The 27,309-nt window shown below is 39.1% G+C and overlaps 1 protein-coding gene across 3 annotated transcripts in view; it reads right to left on the bottom strand.

Moving 5' to 3' along the window:
* RNF17 (ring finger protein 17) overlaps window positions 1-27,309 on the bottom strand; it is a 110,657-nt gene that overhangs the window by 19,079 nt on the left and 64,269 nt on the right. For 2 of the 3 annotated variants that reach the window (XM_032611512.1, XM_032611511.1), the window contains exons 20-26: window positions 23,915-24,142; window positions 23,108-23,258; window positions 22,847-22,965; window positions 8,884-8,986; window positions 7,315-7,430; window positions 5,341-5,630; window positions 3,880-4,043 (exon numbers count right to left, since the gene is read on the bottom strand). In XM_032611512.1, the coding sequence (XP_032467403.1) occupies window positions 3,880-4,043; window positions 5,341-5,630; window positions 7,315-7,430; window positions 8,884-8,986; window positions 22,847-22,965; window positions 23,108-23,258; window positions 23,915-24,142 (1,171 nt within the window). The remainder of the gene's footprint in view (window positions 1-3,879; window positions 4,044-5,340; window positions 5,631-7,314; window positions 7,431-8,883; window positions 8,987-22,846; window positions 22,966-23,107; window positions 23,259-23,914; window positions 24,143-27,309) is intronic. The other variant, XM_032611513.1, reaches the window with a different exon arrangement.

The following is a 27,309-nucleotide window of genomic DNA, read 5'->3' as shown; positions in this document are numbered from 1 at the left end:
TTTTCCTTGATAACCTTCCTTGCTTTAAGTCTGTTCTGAAATCATTATAGCTACTCTTTTTTTTTTTGTGGTACACGGGCCTCTCACTGTTGTGGCCTCTCCCGTTGCGGAGCACAGGCTCTGGACGCGCAGGCTCAGCGGCCATGGCTCACGGACCCAGCCGCTCCGCGGCATGTGGGATCCTCCCGGACTGGGGCACGAACCCATGTCCCCTGCATCGGCAGGCGGACTCTCAACCACTGCGCCACCAGGGAAGCCCTATAATCTATTTTGAGTTAATTTGTGTGTACTGTTTAAGACAGTGGTCTAGTTTCATTCTTTTGCATGTGGCTGTCCAGTTTTCCCAACACCATTTATTGAAGAGACTGTCCTATCCCCATTGTATATTCTTGGCTTTGTCATAAATTAATTGTTCACATGTGCGTAGGTTTATTTCTAGGCTGTCTATTCTATTCCACTGATCTATGCATCTTTTTTTTATGCCAATATCATACTGTTTTGTAGTTTTTTCTTGATAGCCAGATATGTACTGTGTAAAAGGAACTGCTATAAATGGGCCTTCAGTAATGTGGTAGGAAGGTGTGGCGGGAGGGGAAATGTTCTATAGTCTTATGATTACGTCTCAGTCTTTCATTGAGACTATGCTTTCAGACTGTGAACTTCACAAGTGTTTCTCAGTTTTTTGCTCTACTCCCTAAAGTGGGAAAGGATGATATAGTGAGCTGGAGTTGGGTCTTTTTCCAATGTGGAAAGCTAGAGTTAAATGGAATTGGGTAATTTCCTTTCCCCCAGGTTGATTAGGCTCTGATAATACCCCAGATGCTTAGGCCCTGCTTAACTACTGTCTCCTGAGTGCAGGCCTCATTAAGAAAAACAGAATGCTGTAGCGTATTTCAAAATGGTTCCTTTTCTCCTTCCTCTGCTGGAAGCATCTCTGATATTTATGTGAGAACCTGGTCAAGCTCTTGGAGATAAATCTCATAGAACCGTGTGGAACCTTCTGATGACTGGGTTCCCTGGAGTTTTTGCCTCTCAGAGTTGTCCACACTAAATTCCAGTAATTCTTGGGAATTCCCTGGCAGTTCAATGGTTAAGACTCTAGGCTCTCACTGCCGAGGGCCCAGGTTCAACCCCAGTTGGGGAACTAAGATCCCATAAGCCATGTGGTGCAGCAAAAAAAAAAAATCCAGCAATTCTTCCATTAGAGTTCTGGTCGTCAGTCTCTGCTCCCATAAGCTGTGACTCCCTATATTCACCTGACTCTCTAACTGTTGGGGCAGTGGTTTGCCCTTTGTACTCCCTCTCTTACAGATACAAGAAGAGTTACAGATTTTTCAGTTTGTTCAGCTTTTTACTTGCTGTTAGGATGGTGTGGCAACTTCAAAGCTTCTTAAATGTGGAACCAGAAACTAGAAGTCCTCAACAGTCCATTTTTAAAAGTGCTTTAATTTTGATTATTCAGTTTCTAAATTGTTTCAAGAACAAGGAATGTCAATAAGTTACTTCTGTTACCCCAACTTAATGAAATTAACATATCACTGTTTAATTGGGCTGTCTTGGCAGTCAGCATTAAAAAAATGAAATAGAATAAAATAAAAATTATCTGAGTACTTCACAGGTAGTTAGGGTATGTACAATTACATGTAATGTCTATTTCTTAATGTGGATCATAGGATAACCTTGAAAGATAGCAGGTTAAGGAATGAAAAATTTATTGTGTATACTTGAAATGCATAGGAAATTAATTAAAAATGATTAAAATATCAAAATACTCTCGAATTTAAAAAAGAGATATTAGAAAGTATAAAAAAAATATAGTTCACCACTATCTTATTTGGATCCTATATATGTAAAGATTATGAATTTAATACCTTAATGAAAATTGAATTTCAATTTACTTTTAGATTAAAAAAGTTATCTGAACAATTCAAATGTATGTGAAAATAGACTCATTTGCATATAAACACATGAATCTGTTGAGTATCCATATACCTAAATAGTAACCCAAAATTTTAAACCATCTTACTTCTATTAAAAACCTATGAAGGGGGCTTCCCTGGTGGCGCAGTGGTTGAGAGTCCGCCTGCCGATGCAGGGGACACGGGTTCGTGCCCCGGTGTGGGAGGATCCCACATGCCGCGGAGCGGCTGGGCCCGTGAGCCATGGCCACTGAGCCTGCGCGTCCGGAGCCTGTTGCTCCGCAACGGGAGAGGCCACAACAGTGAGAGGCCCGCGTACCGCAAAAAAAAAAAAAATCTATGAAGGGCTTCCATGGTGGCGCTGTGGTTGAGAATCCACCTGCCGATGCAAGGGACATGGGTTCAGTCCCTGGTCTGGGAAGATCCCACATGCTGCAGAGCAACTAAGCCCCATGCGCTACAACTACTGAGCCTGTGCTCTAGAGACCACGAGCCACAACTACTGAGCCTGCGTGCTGCAATTACTGAAGCCCACGCGCCTAGAGCCTGTGTTCTGCAACAAGAGAAGCCACCACAGTAAGAAGCCCGCACACCTCAACAAAGAGTAGTCCCCACTCGCGGCCAACTAGAGAAACCCCATGTGCAGCAACAAAGACCCGACACAGCCAAAAATAAATTAAATAAAAATTTTAAAAAACCTATGAAAATAAATAAATGTATTTGTATAACTAAATCACTTTGCTGTATACCTGAAGCTAACATAACATTGTAAATCAACTATACTGCAATAAAAATTTTTTAAAATAAAAATAAAAGATACCTTCCAGGAAAAAAAAAACACAAAACCCTGTAAAGTCTGTATTCCAGCACAGAAAGCACAAGGCTTAGATCAGAAATTTTGGAATCAGATGCTTAGATATAATTCTAGTACCACCACCCACTGACATGTTGACCTCAGGCACATCACTGAACATAAATTTCAATTTTCTTACTGGTAAAATGGGAATAGCAATCTACATCTATGATAGCTGGAAACGAATAAGAAAATGCAAACACGCATATGTGAAAAAAGCTTAGAAACCTGAAGTGCTACGTTATTGTCAGGTATCATCATCAAATAGATAATAATCTGTTCAAGTATTAACAAAAGACTTTTCTTCTTAATTTTCCCTCCCCTCCTAAAACCAAAATCTTCACAGGCTGAATGTCTCGATTTCATTGCTATACTTAAAGTACAATGTAAATGGAGACATTTTTCATCTATATTTTTATATACACATATTTTCAAAGTACAGTTGACCCTTGAACAACACGGGTTTAAACTATGAGGGTCCACTTCCACATGGATGTTTTTCAGTAAAAACCTACTACAGCACTACATGATCAACAGCTGATTGAATCCACGACACAGAACCGTGGACATGGAAGCATGATATAAATTATACTCAGGTCAGCTACAGAGAGTGTTGGCTCCCCAGCCCTAGTGCTGTTCAAGGGTCAACTGTATGCAGCTCTTTCTGAAGATTTTAGATGAAACTCAAGTACTATTCTTAGTAGTCTGGAAAGGGTAAATTAACCCTCATGTGAAAGGGTAAATTAGGGGGTCCCGTAAACAAATTTACTAAGGAGATATAGAATATACTGGAAAATAAGTTGTTTTATTTAGCACCATGCACACAAATAAGGCTGCCAATCACAAATAAGTGGTACCATTAAAGTTTCAGTGGTAAAAATCCGTATCTGGAAATATTTTTTTGTTATTCAGGTTAATAAATATACTTGAAAATAAAAAGAGGAATTCTTATTACAAATAAATATATAATGCATCTAAGTGATTCTTTTACATGAATGAACTCATTAAAAGATGTTTTAATCAAAATTGCATGTATCTGAACTTGAAAGACCTCTTAATGTTATAGCACTTAGCCTTAAAATAGTCACAAAAGAATTTCAGACTCACCCTGATAGTGCCGCCAATGACTTCCATTACTTTGCCTCGATACCACAAAGTATCTGACCCCCTTACTGCACAAGCTTCTCCCTTTCTCCAGAAATAAGGCTCCAAAAGACCAAGGCATTTTAAATTACTCTGAATTTCATTCATCATTTTTATTAGTTCAAATTCTGAAGAAATTATTAAAAATAGAAAGCATTTAGGAAAAATTCCCTACCATTTTCAAATGAAGTCATCATCAAACTTTAGTAACTTCATCACTTAGATAACATTAAAAGCAATTAAAAATCACTCCCCACATAATAGAGCTTTAATAAAAATCTAATTTAGCCAATAGCTTCAATATGTTTCGAAACATACTACTAACAACATGTAAATTATTATTCTGATCTATGGTTACAAACACAAGCATTATCTTGGAAGTGCAAGAATCATTAAAAGCTCTTTGTTATTTGATGCTTAGATACAGCATAGTGCTGCGGGTATAATATTAAAATTCTAATATTGCTACTTCCTGCTAACTGGCTCATTATTTCCACAGTAAATTTATATGCCCATAACTGATGCCAGAGACGGCAAGCTCTGGTGTCATTCCTGTAACAGTTCTACTACTTTAGTTGTGAGCTCCTGGGCATAAGCCTCAGTCTGTTCTTCTGTAAACTGGGTGTAATAGTGCTAGCCCACATTATCAGTATTGCAGGAGACTGGAAGTGAGGCATCTGGCAACCAGTTCTAGCTATGATTATTTACACACGTCAAGCAAAGTTTCTGGATTAAGTACTGTTGCTACAGGTCTGAAACACTACTCACTTCTAGAATAGCCAATTACACAGATTTAGTCTGGCTTTCAAATTAAAAAACAGTATTTAGCAGATCAACACATGAGACAAAAATTTCAACAAATTCGTAGCCCCCATACCCCTATCCGTAGGTGGACTTACTATGAAGCTAACGGAGCTTAAGTCCCGTGAAAGCTAGAGCTGCTGTGAGTCATCAAGTGTCCTGGACACACTCAGGTTGTAGAAAGGAAGCGTTAGTACATAAGCTAAAGAGATCTCAGGAAGGACCTGAATCTCAAATGGCCCTGACTCTCCAGTCATTTGTTGTGACTTCTTTTCTCACTTTTAAACGAATATAAACATTTGCATTTTTTTTTCTTAGAGAGCCTCCAAACTTGTATAACTGGAACCTGTCCCCCCATGCTTATCTTAGGCCCAATGTTTATCCATTCCCAATGTCTCAATAAATGATCTTCATGTGCTAGGCATTGTGCAAAGCACCTTTCATGCATTATTTCATTCAAACCTCACAACAACTCAGTGAAAAAGAGGTTCAGAAAGGTTAAATATCTGCCCAAGGAATTTCAATCCATGTGTATTTTACTAGAGATATTCCCTTCCAATTAAAGTTCTCTAGCAGTAAAAGCGACCACTTGTACAGAATACTGCATAATGTGAAAGATCTTACCTGATAATTTAGGTACCACAAATATAGTTCCATCATCACCAATGCAGCTGACTACTGCCTCAAATACTTTCTGGTTAGGAATAGCTGGTGGTTTATAGCATCCAGTGGTTCTTGGTTCTAGAATTTTCTCCTTAAATTCAGACACCTCGTGTTCACTGAGAATATCAGCAGCTCTTTTGTCAGGGTCAGAGTTAATTTTAATACACTTAGTAACCACTGACTCTCCTTGTACCAGTGGGATTTCCAGAGACTTCTGGGATAATGAATGGCTGTTATATAATTTATTAGTTCTGTAACATGCAAAAAAGAATATATCTAACCATGAGCAAATAAAAAAATTCTGGGAAAACAATATAAAAAGAATCCTTCAAATATATTTGAAGGATTAGTCTAGTCTAATTAAACTAGGATATCCTAGTCTAATTTGTTACATAAAAATGAGCATACTTTAAGTTATAATGAAAATTATTTTAAATTATGCATGAGCTTGATGATAATAAAGCAATATAATTTCACTTAAATGCATTAAATTACTATCCCATATTTACATGCTATTCTCTCTTAAAATCTATTAAGTATATCCCAAGTATCATACAATTAACTAGATGTTATTGGGAAACACAACAGCTTCAAGCTGATTCTAGTTTAGCCCGAAGACAGATCATACATGTGGCAAGTTATCAACATTCATAAAATAATACAAAGATAATGAGTCCCTTAAAAAAACAGTTTTTCCATACTATTCAGATATTAAGTGTTAGTGGTAACACATGCTATATTCATTCATAATTGCTTTACTTCCTGTTATTCCCTTCCAATTAAAAAAACATGCCTGTAAAAAACCCTAGAAGGAAATATTAACATTGTTTATGTTAGAAAAATGATGGCAGATTTTTGTTTCTTCCACTTTCCTATATTTTCTTTCAAAAGGAAATGAGCACTGGTGAGATAATAGCTGCATAATTCCTCAACTAACACTGCTCCCTCATCACTCCCAGCCTTGAGGTAGTAGTTTTAGTGCCAGAAAAGTAGAAAAGAACATTAAATTAGTGGCAGATATTGTTAGTTAATATAAACTTGTCCGGCATTTTTTTTTTTTTTTTTTTTTAATGCCCAGCATTTTTCACTTTAACATTTCTTTCAGCAAGGAACTGTATTAGCCTGAAGTCAGTGAATGCAGGACTAGATGCAGAGCCTGGCTGCCTGCCAAGGCCCAGGCAGTGAAGTCAGCATCTACCACACCTGGCCAACTACCTCGGGTTCCGTATTATTTCTGATCTCTCATTCTCCTTCCATTTCATCAAGATTGGGGTCCTGATCCAAATAAGGTAAGGTATAATAATCTAAGATAAAAAAAAAGAGATCTGGCCATGTATGGTAGAAGGTGACCACTTGGAACATGTATCTGCAATTCTAATATACCTCTACCTCTAGAAGGAAAAAGATAAAAGAGGAAACTAGGGTTACAGTGATATCCTGATCCTTCTCCCCTTGGATCAAAGGTATTTAAACCCCAAATTTAGTATCTGAAAGGATCTTTACATGTAAATATTGTTCAATTACTTTTTTGGCTACCCATTTCTACTCATTTGCTACCTGTATCACACAAATATATTTTGGTATATACCTACCAGAATTTCCAACATAAAGCTTAAACATTTCTGCTTAAGCAAATGAGGCCAAAGGGTTCAGATCTGGTACCCACTGTGTAATTCTCTTTTCCTTTAGTTTAAAATGTATTGATAAATGCCAGAGCAAAGGGGGAAGTATAAAAGCAAAAATGTCTAGGAATTTAAACATTTAGTAATTCTGAATGAATTTACTTCTAAGCTGGCTCCTCAGGATTAAGTTATAAATCATTTTTAAGAGCAAACAAGAGGCAATTCATGTCTGAGCACACACAGATACTAACATTTACACAGGCACATAAGAAGCCTCCATCACAAAATGCTGTTTTAAAAAAATAGTCTATACCTCGTTTCTCTCAAAGCCAAACCCCTTTTAATCAAATATTTGGAGACATCAACACACCCTCCTTCTTTATCTCTGCAGAAAATTTTCACAGGTAATGGCCATGTTGTGCTGTTTTCCTGCAGTGATTTAAGAGCAGAGTAAATATGAGACACAAAAACGCAACTTCATATAAACATTACACTTTTCACAGGTATTCCCTCCACATTTCTCCATGCCAGAAAGAAAAATGCCCAACCAAGTAATCTTTTTTTTTTTTTTTTTTTTTTTTTTTGCGGTACATGGGCCTCCCACTGTTGTGGCCTCTCCCGTTGCGGAGCACAGGCTCCGGACGCGCAGGCTCAGCGGCCATGGCTCACAGGCCCAGCCGCTCCGCGGCATGTGGGATCTTCCCAGACCGGGGCACGAACCCGTGTCCCCTGCATCGGCAGGCGGACTCTCAACCACTGCGCCACCAGGGAAGCCCGCAACCAAGTAATTTTGATATCGGAACATATCAGAGAGAAAACAGCATGGAAGACAGTCAACAGAGAAAGACAGTTGTTTTGTGAAGTCTATCAGGAAGACTTCACTGTCCAGGTGAAAAATACCAAGTGGAGGAGAAAAAAGGATGACTGAAAACTGTGTTTTCCATCCCAGATTGGGGAGGGAGGAAAACATCCTCAATTACAAGTTCTCTATTCTCCTGAATTCTTTGTAATTATAGAACTAAAATATATTTTCACAGGTGTGCCTTTCTTCTGCTGTGAAAAGCCAAAGAAAGAACTACAAAACATATGTTCTGTTTTATATGGAATTATAAAAGTGGGGGAAGTACACAAAGAAAAAATTAACATGGAAAGACTTACAAGAAAATTCTAATCATTAATGCAATAAAATGTATCAAATTAGAAAAAAGTTAAGGAGACAAGGAATATTTCTTAGTGTTCTGAAAGGACATGTCCTATATATATGTATCCTCTTCTCAAATCGGCACTCATACAAACACCTTTTATGATGTACAGTTAATATGATTTCACTAGAAGCCTAACTACCAATTCGTAAAGAATATCAAAGGCTTCAGAACTGCACTCTAGCATACATACCTTCTGGTTTTTAATATGCAAATTATCAACTCAAGAATATTAGTTTAGAAATGTTTTGATTCACTCATATAATCATTTACAGTACATATCTATTATGAAACAGGCGTTACAGTGTTTTTTATTGGCCAGGTCGTGTGGCTTGCAGGATCTTAGTTCCCCAACCAAGGACAGAACCTGGGCCCTTGGCAGTGAAAGCATGGAGTGCTAACCGCTGGACTGCCAGCGAATTCCCAAACAGGCGTGATAACTTGAAGACCAAAAAAAGGTTGCAAAAAAATATCCAAATAGGGAATTCCCTGACAGTTCAGTGGTTAGGACTCCACGCTTCCACTACAGGGGGCACAGGTTCGATCCCTGGTTGGGGAACTAAGATCCCACATGCCACGCAGCCAGAAAAAAAATCCAAACAGCTTACTATTATTTTCTCAACAAAATAAATGCTTCTGTAGAAAATGTCAATGAAATAACCAGTACACATCTACTGTACCTGTTCACACACTTGTATGACGATGGTTGCTACGGCTCCAGTGAGGTACAACGAGAGACAGTCACAGGCTGTTGCTGTCCATTTGTCACTCCCACCAGCTGGTCTAAAACAAAAAATGACAACTTGTTTTATAACAAATAGCATATATAGAAACATAAAAGAACCATCATATAAAAATATATTTCAAACAACTACATATGTAGTGAGAAGTCAATTTAAACATGGCTTTGTATTATTCTCACAATTTTCTTCCCCATTTTCATAGCCTTTTATTCATCCCTCTATTCTAGCTACGGCCCAAATTACATGCTAAGTTATTTATGTACATCTGTTCTGAAGCTACACTGAGAACTCCTAAAAAAGTAGATGTGTTTTAAGTTTTTTAAAGCTAGTATATACATTTCATATATGCTAACTACACTATAAACTCAGAGAGCAGGGATAATGTATTGTGTGTTATGTGTACACACATTTGATTCTTGAACGATGTGGGGGTTAGGGGTGCTGACCCCCCGTGCAGTCAGAAACCTGTGTGTAACTTCACAATTGGCCCTGCACATCTGTAGTTCTGCATCCAGATACAACCAACCACGGACATGTAGTGCCATAGTATGTATTTACCATTTACGTATAAGAGGACCCGTGCAGTTCAAACCTGAGTTAAGGGTCATCTGTATATTATGTGTTGTATGTGTTATGTCCATCATATCTCCAATGCCTAGCATAGTGCCCAGCTCACAGAAGGCATGCCAAAAATATTTAATGGAAATACAAACAGTCCCTTTGTAATGATGATTTCTCTGCCCAAATATCTTTGGAAGATTTTTTCTGGAATTTAAAGCTAACTTGTATTACTACCCATAAATATTAGCCTCAATAATTTTTAGAAAATTTATTTTTAATAATCATGGTAAAAAGTGTTCAATAAATATTTGACAAATCAATGAAGAGCAGAGTATCAACTTCATCATCTATTTTAGTTTGCAAAGTTGAAACTGAGTGACTTTAGATGTTTCTAACCATCAAATCCACCCCCAAAGAATAAAGAACTGGTACCACTAAAGAGATTACAAGTAAATACTGCAGGCTATGAAGGCTCTCTAGAAAAGGCTTCTAGATGTGGAGTTTCATTAGTGCTGCCCCATCCTCTGAGTAAATAAGCAATGTGGCCAATCTTTTCACACTGAATGGTTTATGTGAGTGAACTAAAGAAATCAACTGTGGGGCTCCCCTGGTGGCACAGTGGTTGAGAGTCTGCCTGCCGATGCAGGGGACACGGGTTTGTGCCCCGGTCCGGGAGGATCCTACATGCCGCGGAGCGGCTAGGCCCATGAGCCATGGCTGCTGAGCCTGTGCTCTGCAACAGGAGAGGCCACAACAGTGAGAGGTCCGCGTACCGCCAAAAAAAAAAAAAAAAAAAAAAAGAAATCAACTGTGTATGTAGTTTGACCAAATAGGATTTAGTAAAACTATTTATTAAGAAGCCCAAACAGTGTTCCTATGAGCTAAGAAGCTTATATTATCAGTGACGCCTTGAATTAGTTATCGTTTTTTATTTATGATGGTATACAGATAATATCAGCATACAAGCATCATTAAGGTTTTCCTATGATTTATTAAGAATACACACTTTAAAATATTACCTTTTGAACATCTGAAAGTATTCACAACATTTCAAAAAATCTATGGCATGTATCCATAAAACTTTGTGTTTCAGTTGAGAAAGATAAAAAAGTTCTGGAGATGGACAGTGGTAAAGGTTCCATTACTTAAAGCCATGGAACTGTACACTGAAAAATGATAAATTTTATGTTAATGTATATTTTACCACAATAAAAAGAAATCTATAAAAAAGATTTCTCAGAAGGGTGCATAGTGGTTAGAACTCTGGTTCCAGAATCAGAACTTTAATAATCCTAGTTCAACAGTTTGATGTATTACTCTGGATTATAAAATATTTAACCTCTTGAAGACTCAATTTCCTTATCTTTAAATAATACTTTTTATCTATAGCTTAAAGGTCTTTTGTGATGATTAAGTAAAATAATGCCTGTTAAGGCAATTAATACAGGGTCTAGACATGCTTAAGGTTAGCTATTATTAGACTCCTGAAACAGTGGTGTTCCATTACAGTCCATAAGACATAATTCAAGGTGTCAATAGGAATGCATTCTCTACAAGAGGGGTCCCCAGCCCCCAGGGTGTGGACTGGTCCACGGTCTGTTAGGAACCAGGCTGCACAGCAGGAGGTGAGTGGCGGGCGAGCAAGCAAAGTGTCATCTGCCACTGCCCATCGCTCGTGTTACCACCTGAACCATCGCTCGCATTACCACCTGAAATATACCCCCCCTACACACCCCATCCATGGAAAAATTGTCTTCCATGAAACTGGTCCCTGGTGCCAAAAAGGTTGGGGACTGCTGCTCTACAATACTGGGTACAATTAAGGGACTGACAGAATTCTGTTCTATCAATGAACAGAGCCTCCACAACAAAGGGAAAAGGACAGTATCAAGATAGGGAGGAGAGAGAGAGACACATTCTCGCCAAGGAGAGACCCACGCCCCAGCTGCAGCGATCCAGAATCAGGAGGGACCACAAAGGAGGGAGAGAGCTGAGCTCTACATGAGGCATGCCAACTGATACTGAGCAGGGCCCTGTAGGGCTCCTGGGCACAAAAACTTTGTGTCTCCCATTTTTTTGAGTATAGGAAATACCCTTCACTTGGCATCACGACCTCTAGATCCTGTACAGGACAGAGTCCCCAGAACACCTGGCTTTGAAAACCAATAGGAAATATGACCAGGAAAACTACAGAACTGCAGAGAACATGATGCTGAAAGCTCAGCTTCTCTGTATACTGGTGCTGAACTGAATCTTGGAGACAGAGTTTTGGGTGAAGCAGAAAAGGATAGCTGTATTACTTTGCCAAGCAAAGGGGGAAACAGAGGGCTAGTGCCTCGAAAAACTATGTGTTCCAACTTGGAGAGGATAGTGAGAAGTTTTATAGTAATGGTTCGGGGCTTTCCTGATGATGCAGTGGTTAAGAATCCACCTGCCAATGCATGGGACACAGGTTCGAGCCCTGGGCCAGGAAGATCCCACATGCAGTGGAGCAACTAAGCCCGTGTGCCACAACTACTAAGCCTGCGTTCTAGAGCCTGTGAGCCACAACTACTGAACTCGTGTGCCACAACTACTGAAGCCCACACACCTAGAGCCCATGCTCCACAACAAGAGAAGCCACAATGAGAAGTCTGTGCACTGCAACGAAGAGTAGCCCCTGCCCGCCACAACTAGAGAAAAACCGACATGCAGCAATGAAGACCTGACGCAGCCAAAAAAATAAAAATCGTTCAAAGAGGGCGTGATCACATGGACATTCTTCTGATGGGTTGGTAAGAGACATATGTCAGCATCAGCATCATCAACCTTCACTGGTTCCAACTGGTCTGGGGTCTACAGGCTTGTGGGCAGCATACTATCATTAATTGTTAACTTCTCCCACCTGGAGGGGGTTTCAGTATCTCCAAAACAGCTCAAAGATATTGTTGTTTATCCACTGATGGGGAACCAGCACCCTCCCCAAGGCTGCACTACTGTTTCTCTTGACTGTTTTTCCCTGGTCTCGCATCCCCTCCCTTCCCTAATTAGCAACTGTTTGAATCTGCCCATTGGAACTCAGGTCATGGAGGCTGAAAGCTATTTCCTGTAATCAAAGAGATGGGGGACACAGAAAGTCTTTGTGCCAGGGAGTCCCAGAGGGCCCTGCTTGGTAGTAAACAGAAAAACCTGCCCTTAAAGGGCCTGTGCCCAAACTCACTCAACCTAAAAACAAGTGCAAAGACACCAGATTGAAAAGGGCATGGGCCACACACGAAGAGGACCCACTTACTAAATCTTAAAGCATTTGCTGGAGAGGGAGAAACCAGCTGGGATGCCCCCTAGGGACTGAGACACTAGCAGGAGCCTTTTTTGTGATCTCAGGCTACCTTGCTATCACTAGCACTGAAATTCTCCCTCTAACCTGTTAGCACTAACGGGTCTGCCCTGCTGAGAGTCCTGCCCACCCGAGCCTCAGCTGGGCCTCACAGCCATGCAAGCAACAGCCCTGCCCACCAGCACCCCACAGCAGCCGCTGCCCTGCCACAAGAGGAGGGCACACAGAGCCCACAGAGGGGACACCCCTTGAGTGCCAGGCTGTGGTGACCAGGCAGGATTGTACCCCTGAGTCCCACTGAGCATCTCCTAAGTAAGGCCACTCTTTCAAGACCGGAAGAGATAGCTGATTTATCTAATACATATGAACAAACAGAGAATTAGGCAAAAAGAGGAGACAGAGGAATACGTTCCAACCAAAAAAACTGATTAAAACCTCAGAAAAAGAACTAAACAAAACAGAGATAAGCAATGGACCTGGTAAAGACTGAAAAGTCATCATCATAAAGATGCTCACCAAACGCAGGAGAAGAATGGATGAACACCATGAGAACTTCAACAAAGAGACAGAAGATACAAGAAAGAACCAAAAAGAAGTTGTAACTGAATGAAAAATGCACTAGAGGGCTTCAACCGCACACAGGATGAAGACAAAGAGTGAATCCGCAGGCAGAAGACAAAGCAGTGGAACTCACCCAGACAGAGCGGCAAAATGGAAAAAAAAAAAAAAGTTAAGATAAGAAACTTTGGAGACAACAAGTGGAATAAACATTTGCATTATAGGAGTCCCAGAAGATGAAGACAACAAAGAGAGAAAGAAACGACCAGAAAAATTATTTGAAGAAATAGTGGCTAAAACGTCCCTAATCTGAGGAAGGAAACAGACACCCAGGTCCAGGAAGGCCAAGAGAGTTCTAATAAGATGAACCCAAAGGATCACATCAAGACACACTATAATTAAAATGGTAAAAGTTAAGGATAAAGAGAAAATCCTAAAAGCAGCAAGAGAAAAACAACTTGTTATGTACACGGGAATCCCCATGAGGCAATAAGCAAATTCTTTAGCAGCAACTTTAAAGGCCAGAAGGGAGTGGCATGACTATTCAAAATGCTGAAAGAAAAGAACTTCCAACTAAGAATTCTCTACCCAGCAATGTTTTCACTCAGAATTGAAGGAGAGATTAAGAGTTTCCCAGATAAGCAAAAGTTAAAGGAGTTCGTCATCACTAAACCAGCCCTACAAGAAATGTTAAAGGGATTTCTTTAAGCTGAAAAGAAATGGCACTAATTAATAATAAGAAAACATACAAAAGTAAAAATCTCACTGAAGATGGTATAACAAAAGTAGTGGATCAATCACTTATAAAGCTAGCATGAAGGTTAAAAGATAAAAGTAGTAAAATTAATCAGAAGAAAGTACACACACAGACTGAGAGCGAAGTTATAAAAAAAGAATTCCATGCAAATGGAAATAAAAAGAAAGCTGGAGTACCTATACTCATATCAGACAAAAGAGACTTTAAAACAAAGATTGTAATAAAAGACAAAGAAGAGCGTTACATAATGATAAAGGAGTCAATCCAGCAAGAAGATGTAGCATTTATAAATGTATATGCACCCAACAGAGGAGCACCAAAATATACAAACCAAACATTGACAGACTTAAAGGGAGAAATTGAAAGCAATACTATAAAGGTAAGGGACATTAACACCCCACTTGCACCAATGGATAGGTCATCCAGACCAAAAACAGTAAGGAAACAGCAGATTTAAATAACACGTTAGATCATATGGACTTAACAGATATATGCAGAACATTCCATCCAAAAGCAGCAGAATACACATTCTTCTCAAGTGCACATCTAACATACTCCAGGGCAGATGACATGTTAGTTTACAAAACACGTCTGAATAAATTCAGAAAAATGAAATCGTATCAAGCATCTTCTCCAACCACAATGGTATGAAACTATAAATCAATCACAAGGGGAAAAAATGGGGAAAACCACAAAAACGTGGAGATTAAACAACATGCTACTGCACACCCAATAGGTCACTGGAGAAATCAAATACTTAGTGACAAATGAAAACAGAAATACAATATACCAAAAATCTACAAGACACAGCAAAAGCAGCTCCAAGAGGGAAGTTCATGGCAATTAGGCCTACCTCAAGAAACAAGAAAAATCTAAAATGAACCAACTTTACACCTAAAGGAACTAGAAAAAGAAGAATAAACAAAACCCAAAATTAGTAGCAGGGAGGAAATAATAAAGATCAGAGCAGAAATAAATGAAATAGAGACCCCTCCACCGCAAAAAAAACCCCAATAGAAATGGCCAACAAAACTAAGAACTGCCTCTTTGAAAAGATAAGCAAAATCAACAAAACTTTAGCTAGACTCACCAAGGAAAAAAAAGAGAGAAGACTCAAATAAATAAAATCAGAAATAAAAGAGGGGATATTAACAACTGATGCCACAGAAATACAAAGGATCATAAGAGACTATTAACAATTATATGCCAACAAAATGGACAACCTAGGAGAAATGGATAAATTTCTGGAACCACACAATCTTAGTAACTGAATCATGAAGAAATAGAAAATGTGAATAGACTCATTACTAGCAAGGGAATTGAAACAGTAATAAAAAAATCTCCCAACTAACAAAAGCCCAGGAGTAGATAACTTCACTGGTGAATTCTACCAAACATTCAAAAAAAAATGTTTTGAAGAATTCTCAAACTCTTCCAAAAAACTGAAGAGGAGAGAAACCTTCTGAACACATTTTATGAAGCCAGTATTTCCCTGACACCAAGACTATACAAGGACACCACAAGAGAAGAAAATTGCAGGTCAGTATTTCTGATGAACATAGATGTAAAGATCATCAACAAAATATTAGCAAACGATACATTAAAAGGGTCACATATCACGATCAAGTGGATTTATTCCAGCAGTGTAAGGATAGCTCAGCACCCACAAATTAATCAACGTGGTACATACATTAACAGGATGAAGGATAAAACCATATAATCCATCTCAATAGATGCAGAAAAAGCATTTGACAAAATTTAACACCGATTTATGATAAAAACTCTCAACAAAGTGGGTACAGGGAGAGTGTATTTCAACATAATAAAGGTCATATATGACAAACCCATAACTAACATCACACTCAATGGTGAGAAGCTGAAAGCTTTTCCTCTAAGATTAGGAACAAGACAAGGATGCCCACTCTCATCACTTTCATTCAACATAGTGTTAGAAGTCCTAGAACAAGTAATTCTAAAATTTGTATGGAAGCACAAAAGATCCCAAATGTCCAAAAAACAATCTAGAGAAAGAAGAACAAAGCTGGAGGTATCACGCTCTCTGATTTCCAACTATACTACAAAGCTACAGTAATCAAAACAGTATGGTACTGGCACATGAGCAGACACATAAATCAATGAACATAATAGAGAGTTCAGTAATAAACCCACACATATATGGAAAATTATTTTATAACAAGGGAGCAAACAACATACAATGGAGAAAGGATAGTCTCTTCAATAAATGGTGCTGGGAAAACTGAACAGCCACATGAAAAAGACCACTAGACCACTACCTTAAGCACAAAAATTAACCCCAAAAGAATTAAAGACTTGAATGTAAGAACTGAACTATAAAATTCCTAGAAGAAAACATAGGCAGTATCCTCACTAACCTCAGGCGTAGCAATTTCGGTGGATCTGACTCCAAAGGCAAGGGAAACTAAATCAACAAATGGGACTGCATCAAACTAAAAAGCTTCTGCACAGCAAAGGAAACCACCATCAAAATGAAAAGGCAACCTACTGAATGAGAGAAGATATTCTGCAAATCAGGTATCCAATAAGGTGTTAATATCCAAAATTATAATGAACGTATACAACTCAACAACAAAAATCCCCAAACAGCCTCATTAAGAAATGGGCAGAGGATCTGAATAGACATTTTTCCAAAGAAGACATACAGATGGCCAACAAATATATGAAAAGATGTTCAACATCAGTAATTCTTAAGAAAATGCAAATCAAAACCACAAGAAGGTATCACCTCACATCTGTCAGAATGCCTGTTATCAAAAAGACAACCAATAAAAAGTGTGGGCAAAGATGTGGAGAAAAGGGAACCTTCCTGCACTGTTGGTGAGAATGTAAATTGGTACAGCACTATTGGAAAACAGTATGGAGGTTTCTCAAAAAATTAACTACTATATAACCCAGCTATTCCACTTTTGGGTATTCACCAGAAGAACCTGAAAACAATAATTCAAAAAGATATCTGCGGGCTTCCCTGGTGGCGCAGTGGTTGAGGGTCCGCATGCCGATGCAGGGGACACAGGTTCGTGCCCTGGTCTGGGAAGATCCCACATACCGCGGAGCGGCTGGGCCCGTGAGCCATGGCCGCTGGGCCTGCGCGTCCGGAGCCTGTGCTCCACAACGGGAGAGGCCACAGCAGTGAAAGGCACGCATACCGCAAAAAAAAAAAAAAAAAAGATATCTGCACCCCTATGTGAACTGCAGCACTATTTACAACAGCCAAGATATGGAAGCAACCTAAGGGTCCATAAAATGGAATAATGGATAAAGGAGATGTGACATACACACAATTGAATACTACCCAGCCATAAAAAAAAAAAAAATGCGGGCTTCCCTGGTGGCGCAGTGATTGGGAGTCCGCCTGCCGATGCAGGGGACGCAGGTTCGTGCCCCGGTCCGGGAAGATCCCACATGCCGCGGAGTGGCTGGGCCCGTGAGCCATGGCCGCTGAGCCTGCGCGTCCAGAGCCTGTGCTCCGCAACGGGAGAGGCCACAACAGTGAGAGGCCCTCGTACCGAAAAAAAAAAAAAAAAAAAAATGCAATCTTGACATTTCTAACAACATGGATGAACCCTGAAGATATTATGCTAAATGAAATAAGCCAGACTGAGAAGGCCAAATACCACATGATTTCATTCATATGTGGAATCTAAAAAACCAACCAACAAAAGAGAAACAAACTCATACATACAGAAATCATATTAGTGGTTACCAGAGGGGAAGGGAGTTAGGAGATGGGTGCAAAGGGTGAAGGGTGTCAATTATAACGGTGATGGATGGTAACTAGGCTTGTGGTGTGATCACTTTGCATTGAATACAAATGTCAAATTATAATGCTGTACAACTGAAACTTATATAATAAAAAATATCTGGTGAATTTACCTTTAAAAATTTTCAATTTGTTTCTCAATTATAGTTTTCAAACATATTCAAAAGCAGAGAGAATAAATCTCATCATTCAGCTTTGACAATTGTCAATATATGACCAATTCTATTTCTTCATATTCCCATGTATTCACTCCCATCCCTGATTATTTTTTTTAATATTTATGTGTGTATGTATGTATGTATGTCTGAGCTGGGTCTTCGCTGCTGCACGCGGGCTTCTCTAGTTGCAGCGAGTGGGGGCTCTTTGTTGCGGTGCACGGGCTTCTCATTGTGATGGCTTCTCTTGTTGCAGAGCACGGGTAGTTGTTGCACGTGGGCTCAGTAGTTGTGGCTCACAGGCTCTAGAGCACAGGCTCAGTAGTTGTGGTACACGGGCTTAGCTGCTCCGCAGCATGTGGGATCTTCCCGGACCAGGAATCGAACCCGTGTCCCTTGCATTGGCAGACAGATTCTTAACCACTGTGCCACCAGGGAAGCCCCTAATTATTTTTAAGTCCCAGATTTAACATTATTTCATTTGAAAATATTTTAGCTTGCATTTCCAAAACTAAATCTTTTTTTTTGCGGTACACGGGCCTCTCACTGTTGTGGCCTCTCCCGTTGTGGAGCACAGGCTCCGGACGCGCAGGCTCCGCGGCCATGGCTCACGGGCCCAGCCGCTCCGCGGCATGTGGGATCTTCCCGAACCAGGGCACGAACCCGCGTCCCCTTCATCGGCAGGCGGACTCTCAACCACTGCGCCACCAGGGAAGCCCCAAAACTAAATCTTTTTAAATAAACACAACCACAGTACTGTTGGCACATTAAAAATTAATAATTTCTTAAGATCAACTATTCTTAAGATCAACTATTCAGATGGTGTTTTTTTCCTGATGTTTCAAAACAGTCTGAATTGGTAAACAAAATCCATACATCATGAATGGGCAATATGTATCATTAGTGCCCCTTCCATCTCTTTCCCTTGTAATTTTCTGTTGAATGCAGAGTTGGTTTGCAGTTTCAATGGTCTGAATTTAGCTGACTGCATTCTCATGGTGTTTAACATGTTCATCTGTCTCTTGTATTTCCTTTAAATTCATAGTTAGGTCTAGAGTCTCAATCAGATTCAGGTTCGCATATTTCTTTTTTCAGCAATACTATTCAGAGATGGTGCTGTGTACTTCCCTCAGGAGGTACATAATGTCTGATTCTCTTTTGTGATGTTAGCAGCCACCAACAATCATGTCTAGATCCCTTAGTATATAAGGGTTGTAAAATGGTGGTATTCCAATGATATCATTCCTCCTTTGTTAGAAGGAATGCTTATAAAGAACAACTTTCCCTTATCACCTAATTGATTATCTCCAGACACAGACTGTACAGGAAAAACAAGTGCTCATTTCCCTTATTTACCAATTTTAAGAATAATGAACTAGTTCCCTAGAATCCTCTAAAAGTGATTTTTTTTAAAAAATCACTTTATGAATTTAGAGACTTAAACATATCAAATGCTTTGATACAACATAATAATCATCCTACTGCTGTTCAAACTGTCCCATCTTTGGTCAGTGGAAGTTTATTCAGGTTGGCCACTGAGTCCTTTTGTCATAATCTATCTATCCATCCATCTATTTATTTATAGCTTTCTTGCTTTTTGCTAGGTCAAGATATTCTAGGCTCACACTGTGTATTTCATTCCCAAGACCTGGAATCAGACATTTTCCCAAAGAGCACTAAATTCTTTTAGTGGGAAATGGTATTTGGAGACCACAATTTGTGCACCAGCATGGCTCATTGCTACTGGGTCCTTCATGTTACAAGGCTAAATAACATGTTTTTTTTATAATTAAAATACCTTATCAGTTTCTACTGATACTATGAATTCAAAATCAGGAGTACAAGGTAAATCAACCTTAATCTTACATTTTTACCATCTAACAACCACACCTGTTTTTAATGATATGTACATAATTACTATTTTGAATTATCCCACAATACACACACAACAGTTTCAGTAACACTACAACCAACTTTGGGATTAATAAAAACAGCTGACTTGGGGGGGGGCAGTTATTTCTTGTCCTTAGGATATATTTTGGTAAGCATGTACAGTCAACTTATTGTGTTTTAAAGTTAGTTGAAAAAGTTCCTCTCTGAGAGGCTATACCACCACCACATACAGTTAATTTCATTTTACTATTTTTACTGATTTGTCTGCATAAAATATTAATGTTGTTCTAATGTTAAACTGATATTGTTAGTAACCTCTTCTCTTTTCCCCAACTTATTTGAAGTACTTACTCCTAGTTAATACCAATGTGACAACAGGAAGTTGATTCAGCTTCTCACATATACTCTCCTTTCTCCCTCCATTCTTTGAAATTGTGGCTGATCTACTTTGCATTCTATACTGTTTTCCTAATAACGATCATTTAATCTTGGTTCTTTTGGTAAAATAAATGTAATGCTCACCACAATTCTTATGTCAAAATCTCTCTCGTTGGTTACCTAAAACTTGTTCTCTTACAGGGACCGTTCCTGGAAACAATATTCCCTGAGTGATGAAATCAGTATTTTGTGGTCTTTTTACCAATACCTGAAAGTCAGTTGGCTGGATATAAAACCCACAGCTTGCCATTTTCTTTTGAGTATTTTTAGAATGTTACTCTCTTACCTTCTGGCATAAAGTGTTGGTGATGACAATGTTATTTTATAATCTCTCGTGAATCAGTGATTTTACTAGATAATCTCTCAGTGTTGGCATTCCTGAACCGATTTTCCAAGATAGGCAGTGCGCCTTTTCAATGTATTTTTTAAAGTAGTATTTTAGGGGCACTTTTTTGAATTGGGTTTTTAGTATTTGTTTTGATCTATTTCTTTTAGTCTTGTTCTTTGACATTCCTATTACATGTATATTAGGTCTCCGCCTACTTTAGGTATCTTTTGTTTTCTTTTAAATCCTTTGGATTTTTAATTTTTAAATTAAAAACATCTGCCCTTTTGATCTTGTATTTCTATTTTTAAACATTTATTTAAATTTATTTGTTTACTTATTTATTTTTGGCTGCGTTGGCTCTTTGTTGCTGCACGCAGGCTTTCTCTAGTTGCAGTCAGCAGGGGCTACTCTGTTGCGGTGTGCAGGCTTCTCACTGTGGTGGCTTCTCTTGTTGCGGAGCACGGGCTCTAGGCATGCAGGCTTCAGTAGATGTGGCACATGGACTCAGTAGTCGTGGCTTGCGGGCTCTAGAATGCAGGCTCAGTAGTTGTGGCGCACAGGCTTAGTTGCTCTGCAGCATGTAGGATCTTCCCGGACCAGGGATCGAACCCGTGTCCCCAGCATTGGCAGCTGAATTCTTAACCACTGTGCCACCAGGGAAGTCCCTTGTATTTCTCTTTAAGACATTTTCTATTACTTATTTGCTTTGTGTTTTTTTCTAGTTTAGTCTACATTCTGATATGATTTTCTTTTCCTTCCTGAGTGCTATCATCTCTTTTCAAATCTTCCTTTTTCTGTAATCAATCTTATTTGAGTTTTTCTAATTCTATTTTATGTTGTTCTTCACAGTGTCTATCATTTTCTAAATTTTTTAGTTTACTTTGAAGTACTACTGTTTTGTAAGCCTGTCTTTTTCGTGGATTCCATTGCCTCTAGGGTTATTATTTGGTTCCTAATTCTCTTTTCTCATAATAATTTGTAAGGAGTTCGACTGTAATCCTTTTTTTCACTCATGTATTAAGTGAAGTGAAATTTCCTGTACTTCAGGAGAACGGGGGGATCACAACTGCTTTCCGAGCTTCATGGCTCTGGAACTCTGACTTGTGTCATTCTCCCAAAGTGACAGACAATATGGCTTCATACCTTGCTCTCTACTTTTATCAGCATCTTTTCTTTCCTTTGTCCCACTGTCTGCCTTGCTTAAATCATGCTCTCTTCCCAGCAGATTCTCCTCTGTCTGGGGGTCCTGGAAGAGAGCTTGTATGGCTAAGAAGGCTTCAGTACCATGAAACACCGGCCTGTCACAGAGCTCTCGCATTGAACTACAAAGAGCACCCTGCGTCTCAGTTTTGGTTGCTGTTCTCAAGTTGGCCCATGTGCTCCAGTGAAATGCTGTTGCCAGTTCCTATTTTCAGACCTGTGAGGACCCCAGGCAGCCTTCCCTCTCCATCCTCCCCCACAAGTGTGACACCACAGGGTCTGGTTTGTGGAGCACCCCACCTGCTTGTGTTGCCTACTTTCGTTGTAGATGTTGACCATGCAGTCTGCAGATTTGCATCCATGTTTATGTGTTTATGGTAGGATTCTAGCAGACTCTACAATTATACCTTGCCATTTCCCAGAATCCTAATTCACTCTTTCTGGTAATTTACACAGTTTTAGCTGTCCATGCGATTTTAAGCTTATGAAATACATTTTTATTTCTATCTGCTTGTGTGCCTCAAGGGTTTTTTTTTTTTTTAACAGTTTGAATCCTTTCTAGATACCACCAAAGTTTATTATGTACTTCATATTTTTATCTCCCCTGTTTTTGTTTTTTAATTTTTTGGCCACACCATGCGGCATGTGGGATCTTAGTTCCTTGACCAGGTATTGAAGCCACGCCCCCTGCAGTGGAGGTGCAGAGTCTAAACCACTGGAGCGCCAGGGAAGTTCTTCTTTCCTACTTAAAACCTTAAAATTAACTAGACAGATCAACTAGATCTTATGAAAATTTCAGAATATGTCAGAAAAATCAAAACTGATAAGAATCCATCCAAAAAGAATATTTAAAGTCATATTCAATAATGAGAAAATTTACTCAGCTAAAAACTACCTTATATCAACAAGAGAGCATTCCAAAGATAATCTTCCCATGGTCTTTAGGTTTTCTTGAAGTTCTCTTAAACAGTTAATATTCACTACTAGTTCAACACCCACGTCATACAGCAAGACCTATGAAAACAATAACTTATTAAGTCTATGGAAAGACAGTGCTTAAAAATTTTTTTTTTGCAAACTGAAAAGCATGATAAAAATTGGATGAAAATACAAAATGCATTCACTTTCATGATTATATTTTTAATGCTGCATTTACCTCCACCAATGTGTCTGTAACCATTCTGATGATCTGGCCCCTTTGCCACTGATTTTCATCTGGGATCTTAACAGCACAGTGCATATTGCTCTTCCATTTAACAGGTTCCCATTTTGAGTTTTCATAAGCAGAGACCATCTTTTCTCCTAAACTATGTAAAGAAAAAAAATGTTAACTCTCGAAACCTTTTCTTGTAACGTACAATTCCCTGACTCCCTGTCTTCTACTGTCCTCCCTCCCTCATTCTATTCCAAACAAACTGGCTACCTTGTTCTTCCTTGGACACCCAAGCACATTTCCACTGCAGGGTCTGGAACTAGTTCTTCCCTCTGCCTGACGTGAGCTTCTCCCAGGCATCTTCATGGCTCCCTCCCTCCCTGCCTTCCGGGTCCACTTCAAGTGTCACTGACTCTGTGAGGTCTTCCTCCCCCACTGCTTGATCTTTCTCGTCTTCATCATCATCTGCTGCACTGAATCCTTTGTTCACTGTCACTCCCTCTACTAGTATTTAAGCTCCATGACAGCACAAGTTTGTCCATGTTTTTACCACTGTATCCCCAACACCTATAATACTGGCTGTCAAATAATAGGCACTCAGTAAGCATTTGTGGAATTTATAAACCCTAACACAGTGAAAATAACCAGTAAAAATATTATTTGTATACTTTTAACTGGCTTTTTAGTGAATATTTAGCTGAAATAATTTTGTACTTTTAAAATTCTGCATTTATGACTTCTAGATCTTTGAAACGAAATACAGAAAAAAGAATAAAGCTACACGCACAATGTTTTCTTTGAATGTTATACCTATGAAGTAAGTCTTCTGTTAATAACCACTGAACATAAATCTTCTCAGGAGACACTACGTTGCAGATGTACACAGGCAGTTCCTTATAATAAAGTGACTGCAGATCCTCATTAGGTAGAGATTTTGCAAATACAGGATTTAAGTTGTTTACTTCATTTGAAATAATTTCTTCTGGAGAAGGATCCCATACTTCAGTATGCTTTTTGGAATTATCTTTGAGGGTATATCTGAAAAATAACAAAATCCATTAGCAAAAAGAGTAGCTTGCCAAATATTTATGTTTGTACTTGCTTAGATCTAGAGATGAATAATACGATTTTAGATACGATTCACTGCTCTGCAGTTTTGATACTAACAGAAATTTTAGTCTTTTGCAGAGCACAGGCTCCGGACGCGCAGGCCCAGCGGCCATGGCTCATGGGCCCAGCCACTCCGCGGCATTTGGGATCTTCCCGGACCGGGGCACGAACCTGTGTCCCCTGCATCAGCAGGTGGACTCTCAACCACTGTGCCACCAGGGAAGCCCCATTTTTTTTTTAAAAAGAGTTCTTAATGATTAACAAAGGACAAAGAGGACAAGTAAAAGCCAAACTTTCTATTTTAAAAACAGTTTAAAATACCAAGTGTGCTCATAATTACACAATTTCCCACTGATATTTTGTACTCACAAAGGAATAGAATTATTCAGTGTTTTTTTTTTGGTGACTTGAATATTTCTCCTTGACTAAAAAGTATCCATCTGTCTGAGAATATAAGTGGAAAACAACTGCTATTTTAAAATACCTTAATAAGCAAAATTATAGAAGTGTTTAGAATGTTTAATGAATCAGATTAGCTCAGATTCTAATCACAAATAATTAATGTCAAAATTTCTTTAAAGGAAAAAACTTAAGTTCTTTCACAATAAGCTTGAGATTTTGCTAACCAAAGAGACTAACAATTTTTCCTTCTAAATCTAATGGACAGTTTTCAGTCCTTACTCAACATCTACTCTGAGCCTAAACTAGCTACTCTTTCCTTCTTGAAATGTTCTCTTTCTTTGGTTCCTGGTTTTTCTTTAGTTTTAGGTTCCCGATTTTTTTTTTTTTTTTTTTAACTTCTCTCTCTTGTAAGTGATAATGCTCAGACTTGCATCTTCACCTAGGAAGACTGGTATGATTGATGAAAGTGATGGACTCATTTATTACGTGTATGTTAACTTGCCATCTGAATCACCTAACCAGGTCTCTCTTCCATGCTCCAGACCCAGGTACTCATTTCTTTCATTCAACTAATATTTCTTGGGTACATACTGTGAGCCAAGAATGCTAGATCCCAGAGATATGGCAGTGGACAAAATAAGCAGGGTTCCTGTCCTCCTGGAGCTTATGCTATTGTGATACTGAGAGATCACATAATTACACAAAAAATAAATTATACAGAACAAGGGCATAGGCCAACGAAATCTAACCCAGTCTGTGAGTTGGAGAAGGTTTCTCTTGATTAAATGACATTTCAATTGAGATTTTAAAAGGACAAGCAGAAGTTAGTGAGGCATTCCAGAAACCAAAAGAAAACATGTAGCTTTGACATAGTAGAGCAGTAGGACATGACATGAACCTTAAGGTAGACAGGGACCAGAATATTTGGGAAACACTATGTTTTATTTTATAAAGGATGGTGTGCGTATATGATATAGTTGAGCCCGACAGACTAGACTGTGGAACTTCACATTTCTTTTCTTCTTATGCCTCAGGTGCTCAGGGCACGCACTGATCAAGGGAAGTTCATGTTCTACTTTGAGGACAGGCCATAGATATTATGAAAACAGTGGGACTGGTTGCAGTCCTCAGGAATCGGCAATCCGGGTGTGGAAGGGCAAGGAGACTGGCTGGGCTGCCAGAGCAGCAGAGGTGGTTTATGAAAACTGGTACCTTGGGAGGGGCAAAGCAATGTGCTTTTATAAAATTTTCAAAAGTAAATACTGTAAGTGCAATTAGTTAAGATCACGGGCTGTTTCCACTCTCACTTTCCCTGTCCTATTTTTTCTCATCTTGGATGTTGGCCAAAGCATTCTGGGTTGGCTAAGGGGAAGCTGAGTTGGAGACACATTTAGTTTGGATTTAGTGGGATACAGTTTTGTGGCTCAGGACACGTCCTGTGGAGTTACACTATTGCTAGCCATCTTGGTGCAGCAGTGGGTTCCAGAAATGCTCCCACAACCTTAGTGTCACATATGAAAACATAAGGTTCAATACAAAGCTAATGCACCACTATGTGTAATAAGTAATTGAGCCACTGTACACCTGCTTTTCTGGCATAACAGTGCTTCTCTTTCATTCTTTAACATGTCCCAGTTTGGATGAGAAATAGGGTTACCCTGTTAATAAACAAATTAAATCATATATCAATACATTAATAAATGTCAAATCAAACTGTATTAAAGATTCATTATAATAAAACTTGAAGTGTCTTGAATATTATGTATATACATAATGTATGTATAATACATGAAAGAAATAATAGATTCTCCTAAAATTAATTTTAGAAATTTACATGACATTACCAATAATTGAGCTATGGCACTAAAAAACTTAAAAAAAAAATTACCAATAAACAAATTTCGATCAGCCACACTAAAGACTGGATTACTTTTCTATTCTCTCCATAGGGATATCACAAAATCTGATATTTCATGTGGTAATCAGTATACAGCTAAAAAAGAAAGTATTTTACAGATGAGTCTGAATTTTCTAAAATTTGTGGTATTTGTTAACTTTTGAAACTCTAATTTGTTCATTTCTTTTGCCAGCCTATATAAATATTACTTTTGTTTTTTAAATTCTATAGTTATAATTTTGCATTCTTTTTCTCAAAATGGGGTCTCCCAAATGGTACAAACTTCAGGCTGACCCAAGAGACCTGGAGTTGCCCTTGCCGGGCACAAGCCTGAGCACCAAGGGTGAGCAGACATGGCCGCCTCTCCCCTCACCCCCCTTCCTTAGCCGCTGCAGCGCCCGCTCCTCACTCTCACCACGCGACCCCTGCGGTCCCACGGCCGAGGGCATGGCCCACAGCTCCCCACCGCTGCACAATGCTTTTGCTGCCTGGAGATTCTCCCTCTGCTTTCTTAGCCACAGGACCTCATGCAATACACCCAGAGCGGGTGCTGCCTTCACTCTCCCCACAAACCTGTGCTCTGTTCTCAGGGAATGGTGTCACCAGTCACTGGTGGTCAGGTCAGTGATCCTGAGTCAACCTCAACTCCCTCCTCTTTCTCACCTACAATGAGCAGCAGGGTCTTGTGATGCTCACCCCCTTTATGTTTCACGATCTAGCCATTTTCCATCTCCAGGTGTTTTTTTAAAACTTGCCATCAGACACAGCTTTCTAAAATGCAAATCTCTCAGCCCTC

The sequence above is a fragment of the Phocoena sinus genome, chromosome 18 (assembly GCF_008692025.1).
Source record: "Phocoena sinus isolate mPhoSin1 chromosome 18, mPhoSin1.pri, whole genome shotgun sequence".
Lineage (NCBI taxonomy): Eukaryota > Metazoa > Chordata > Mammalia > Artiodactyla > Phocoenidae > Phocoena > Phocoena sinus.
This window is presented reverse-complemented; position numbering and strand designations above follow the sequence as displayed.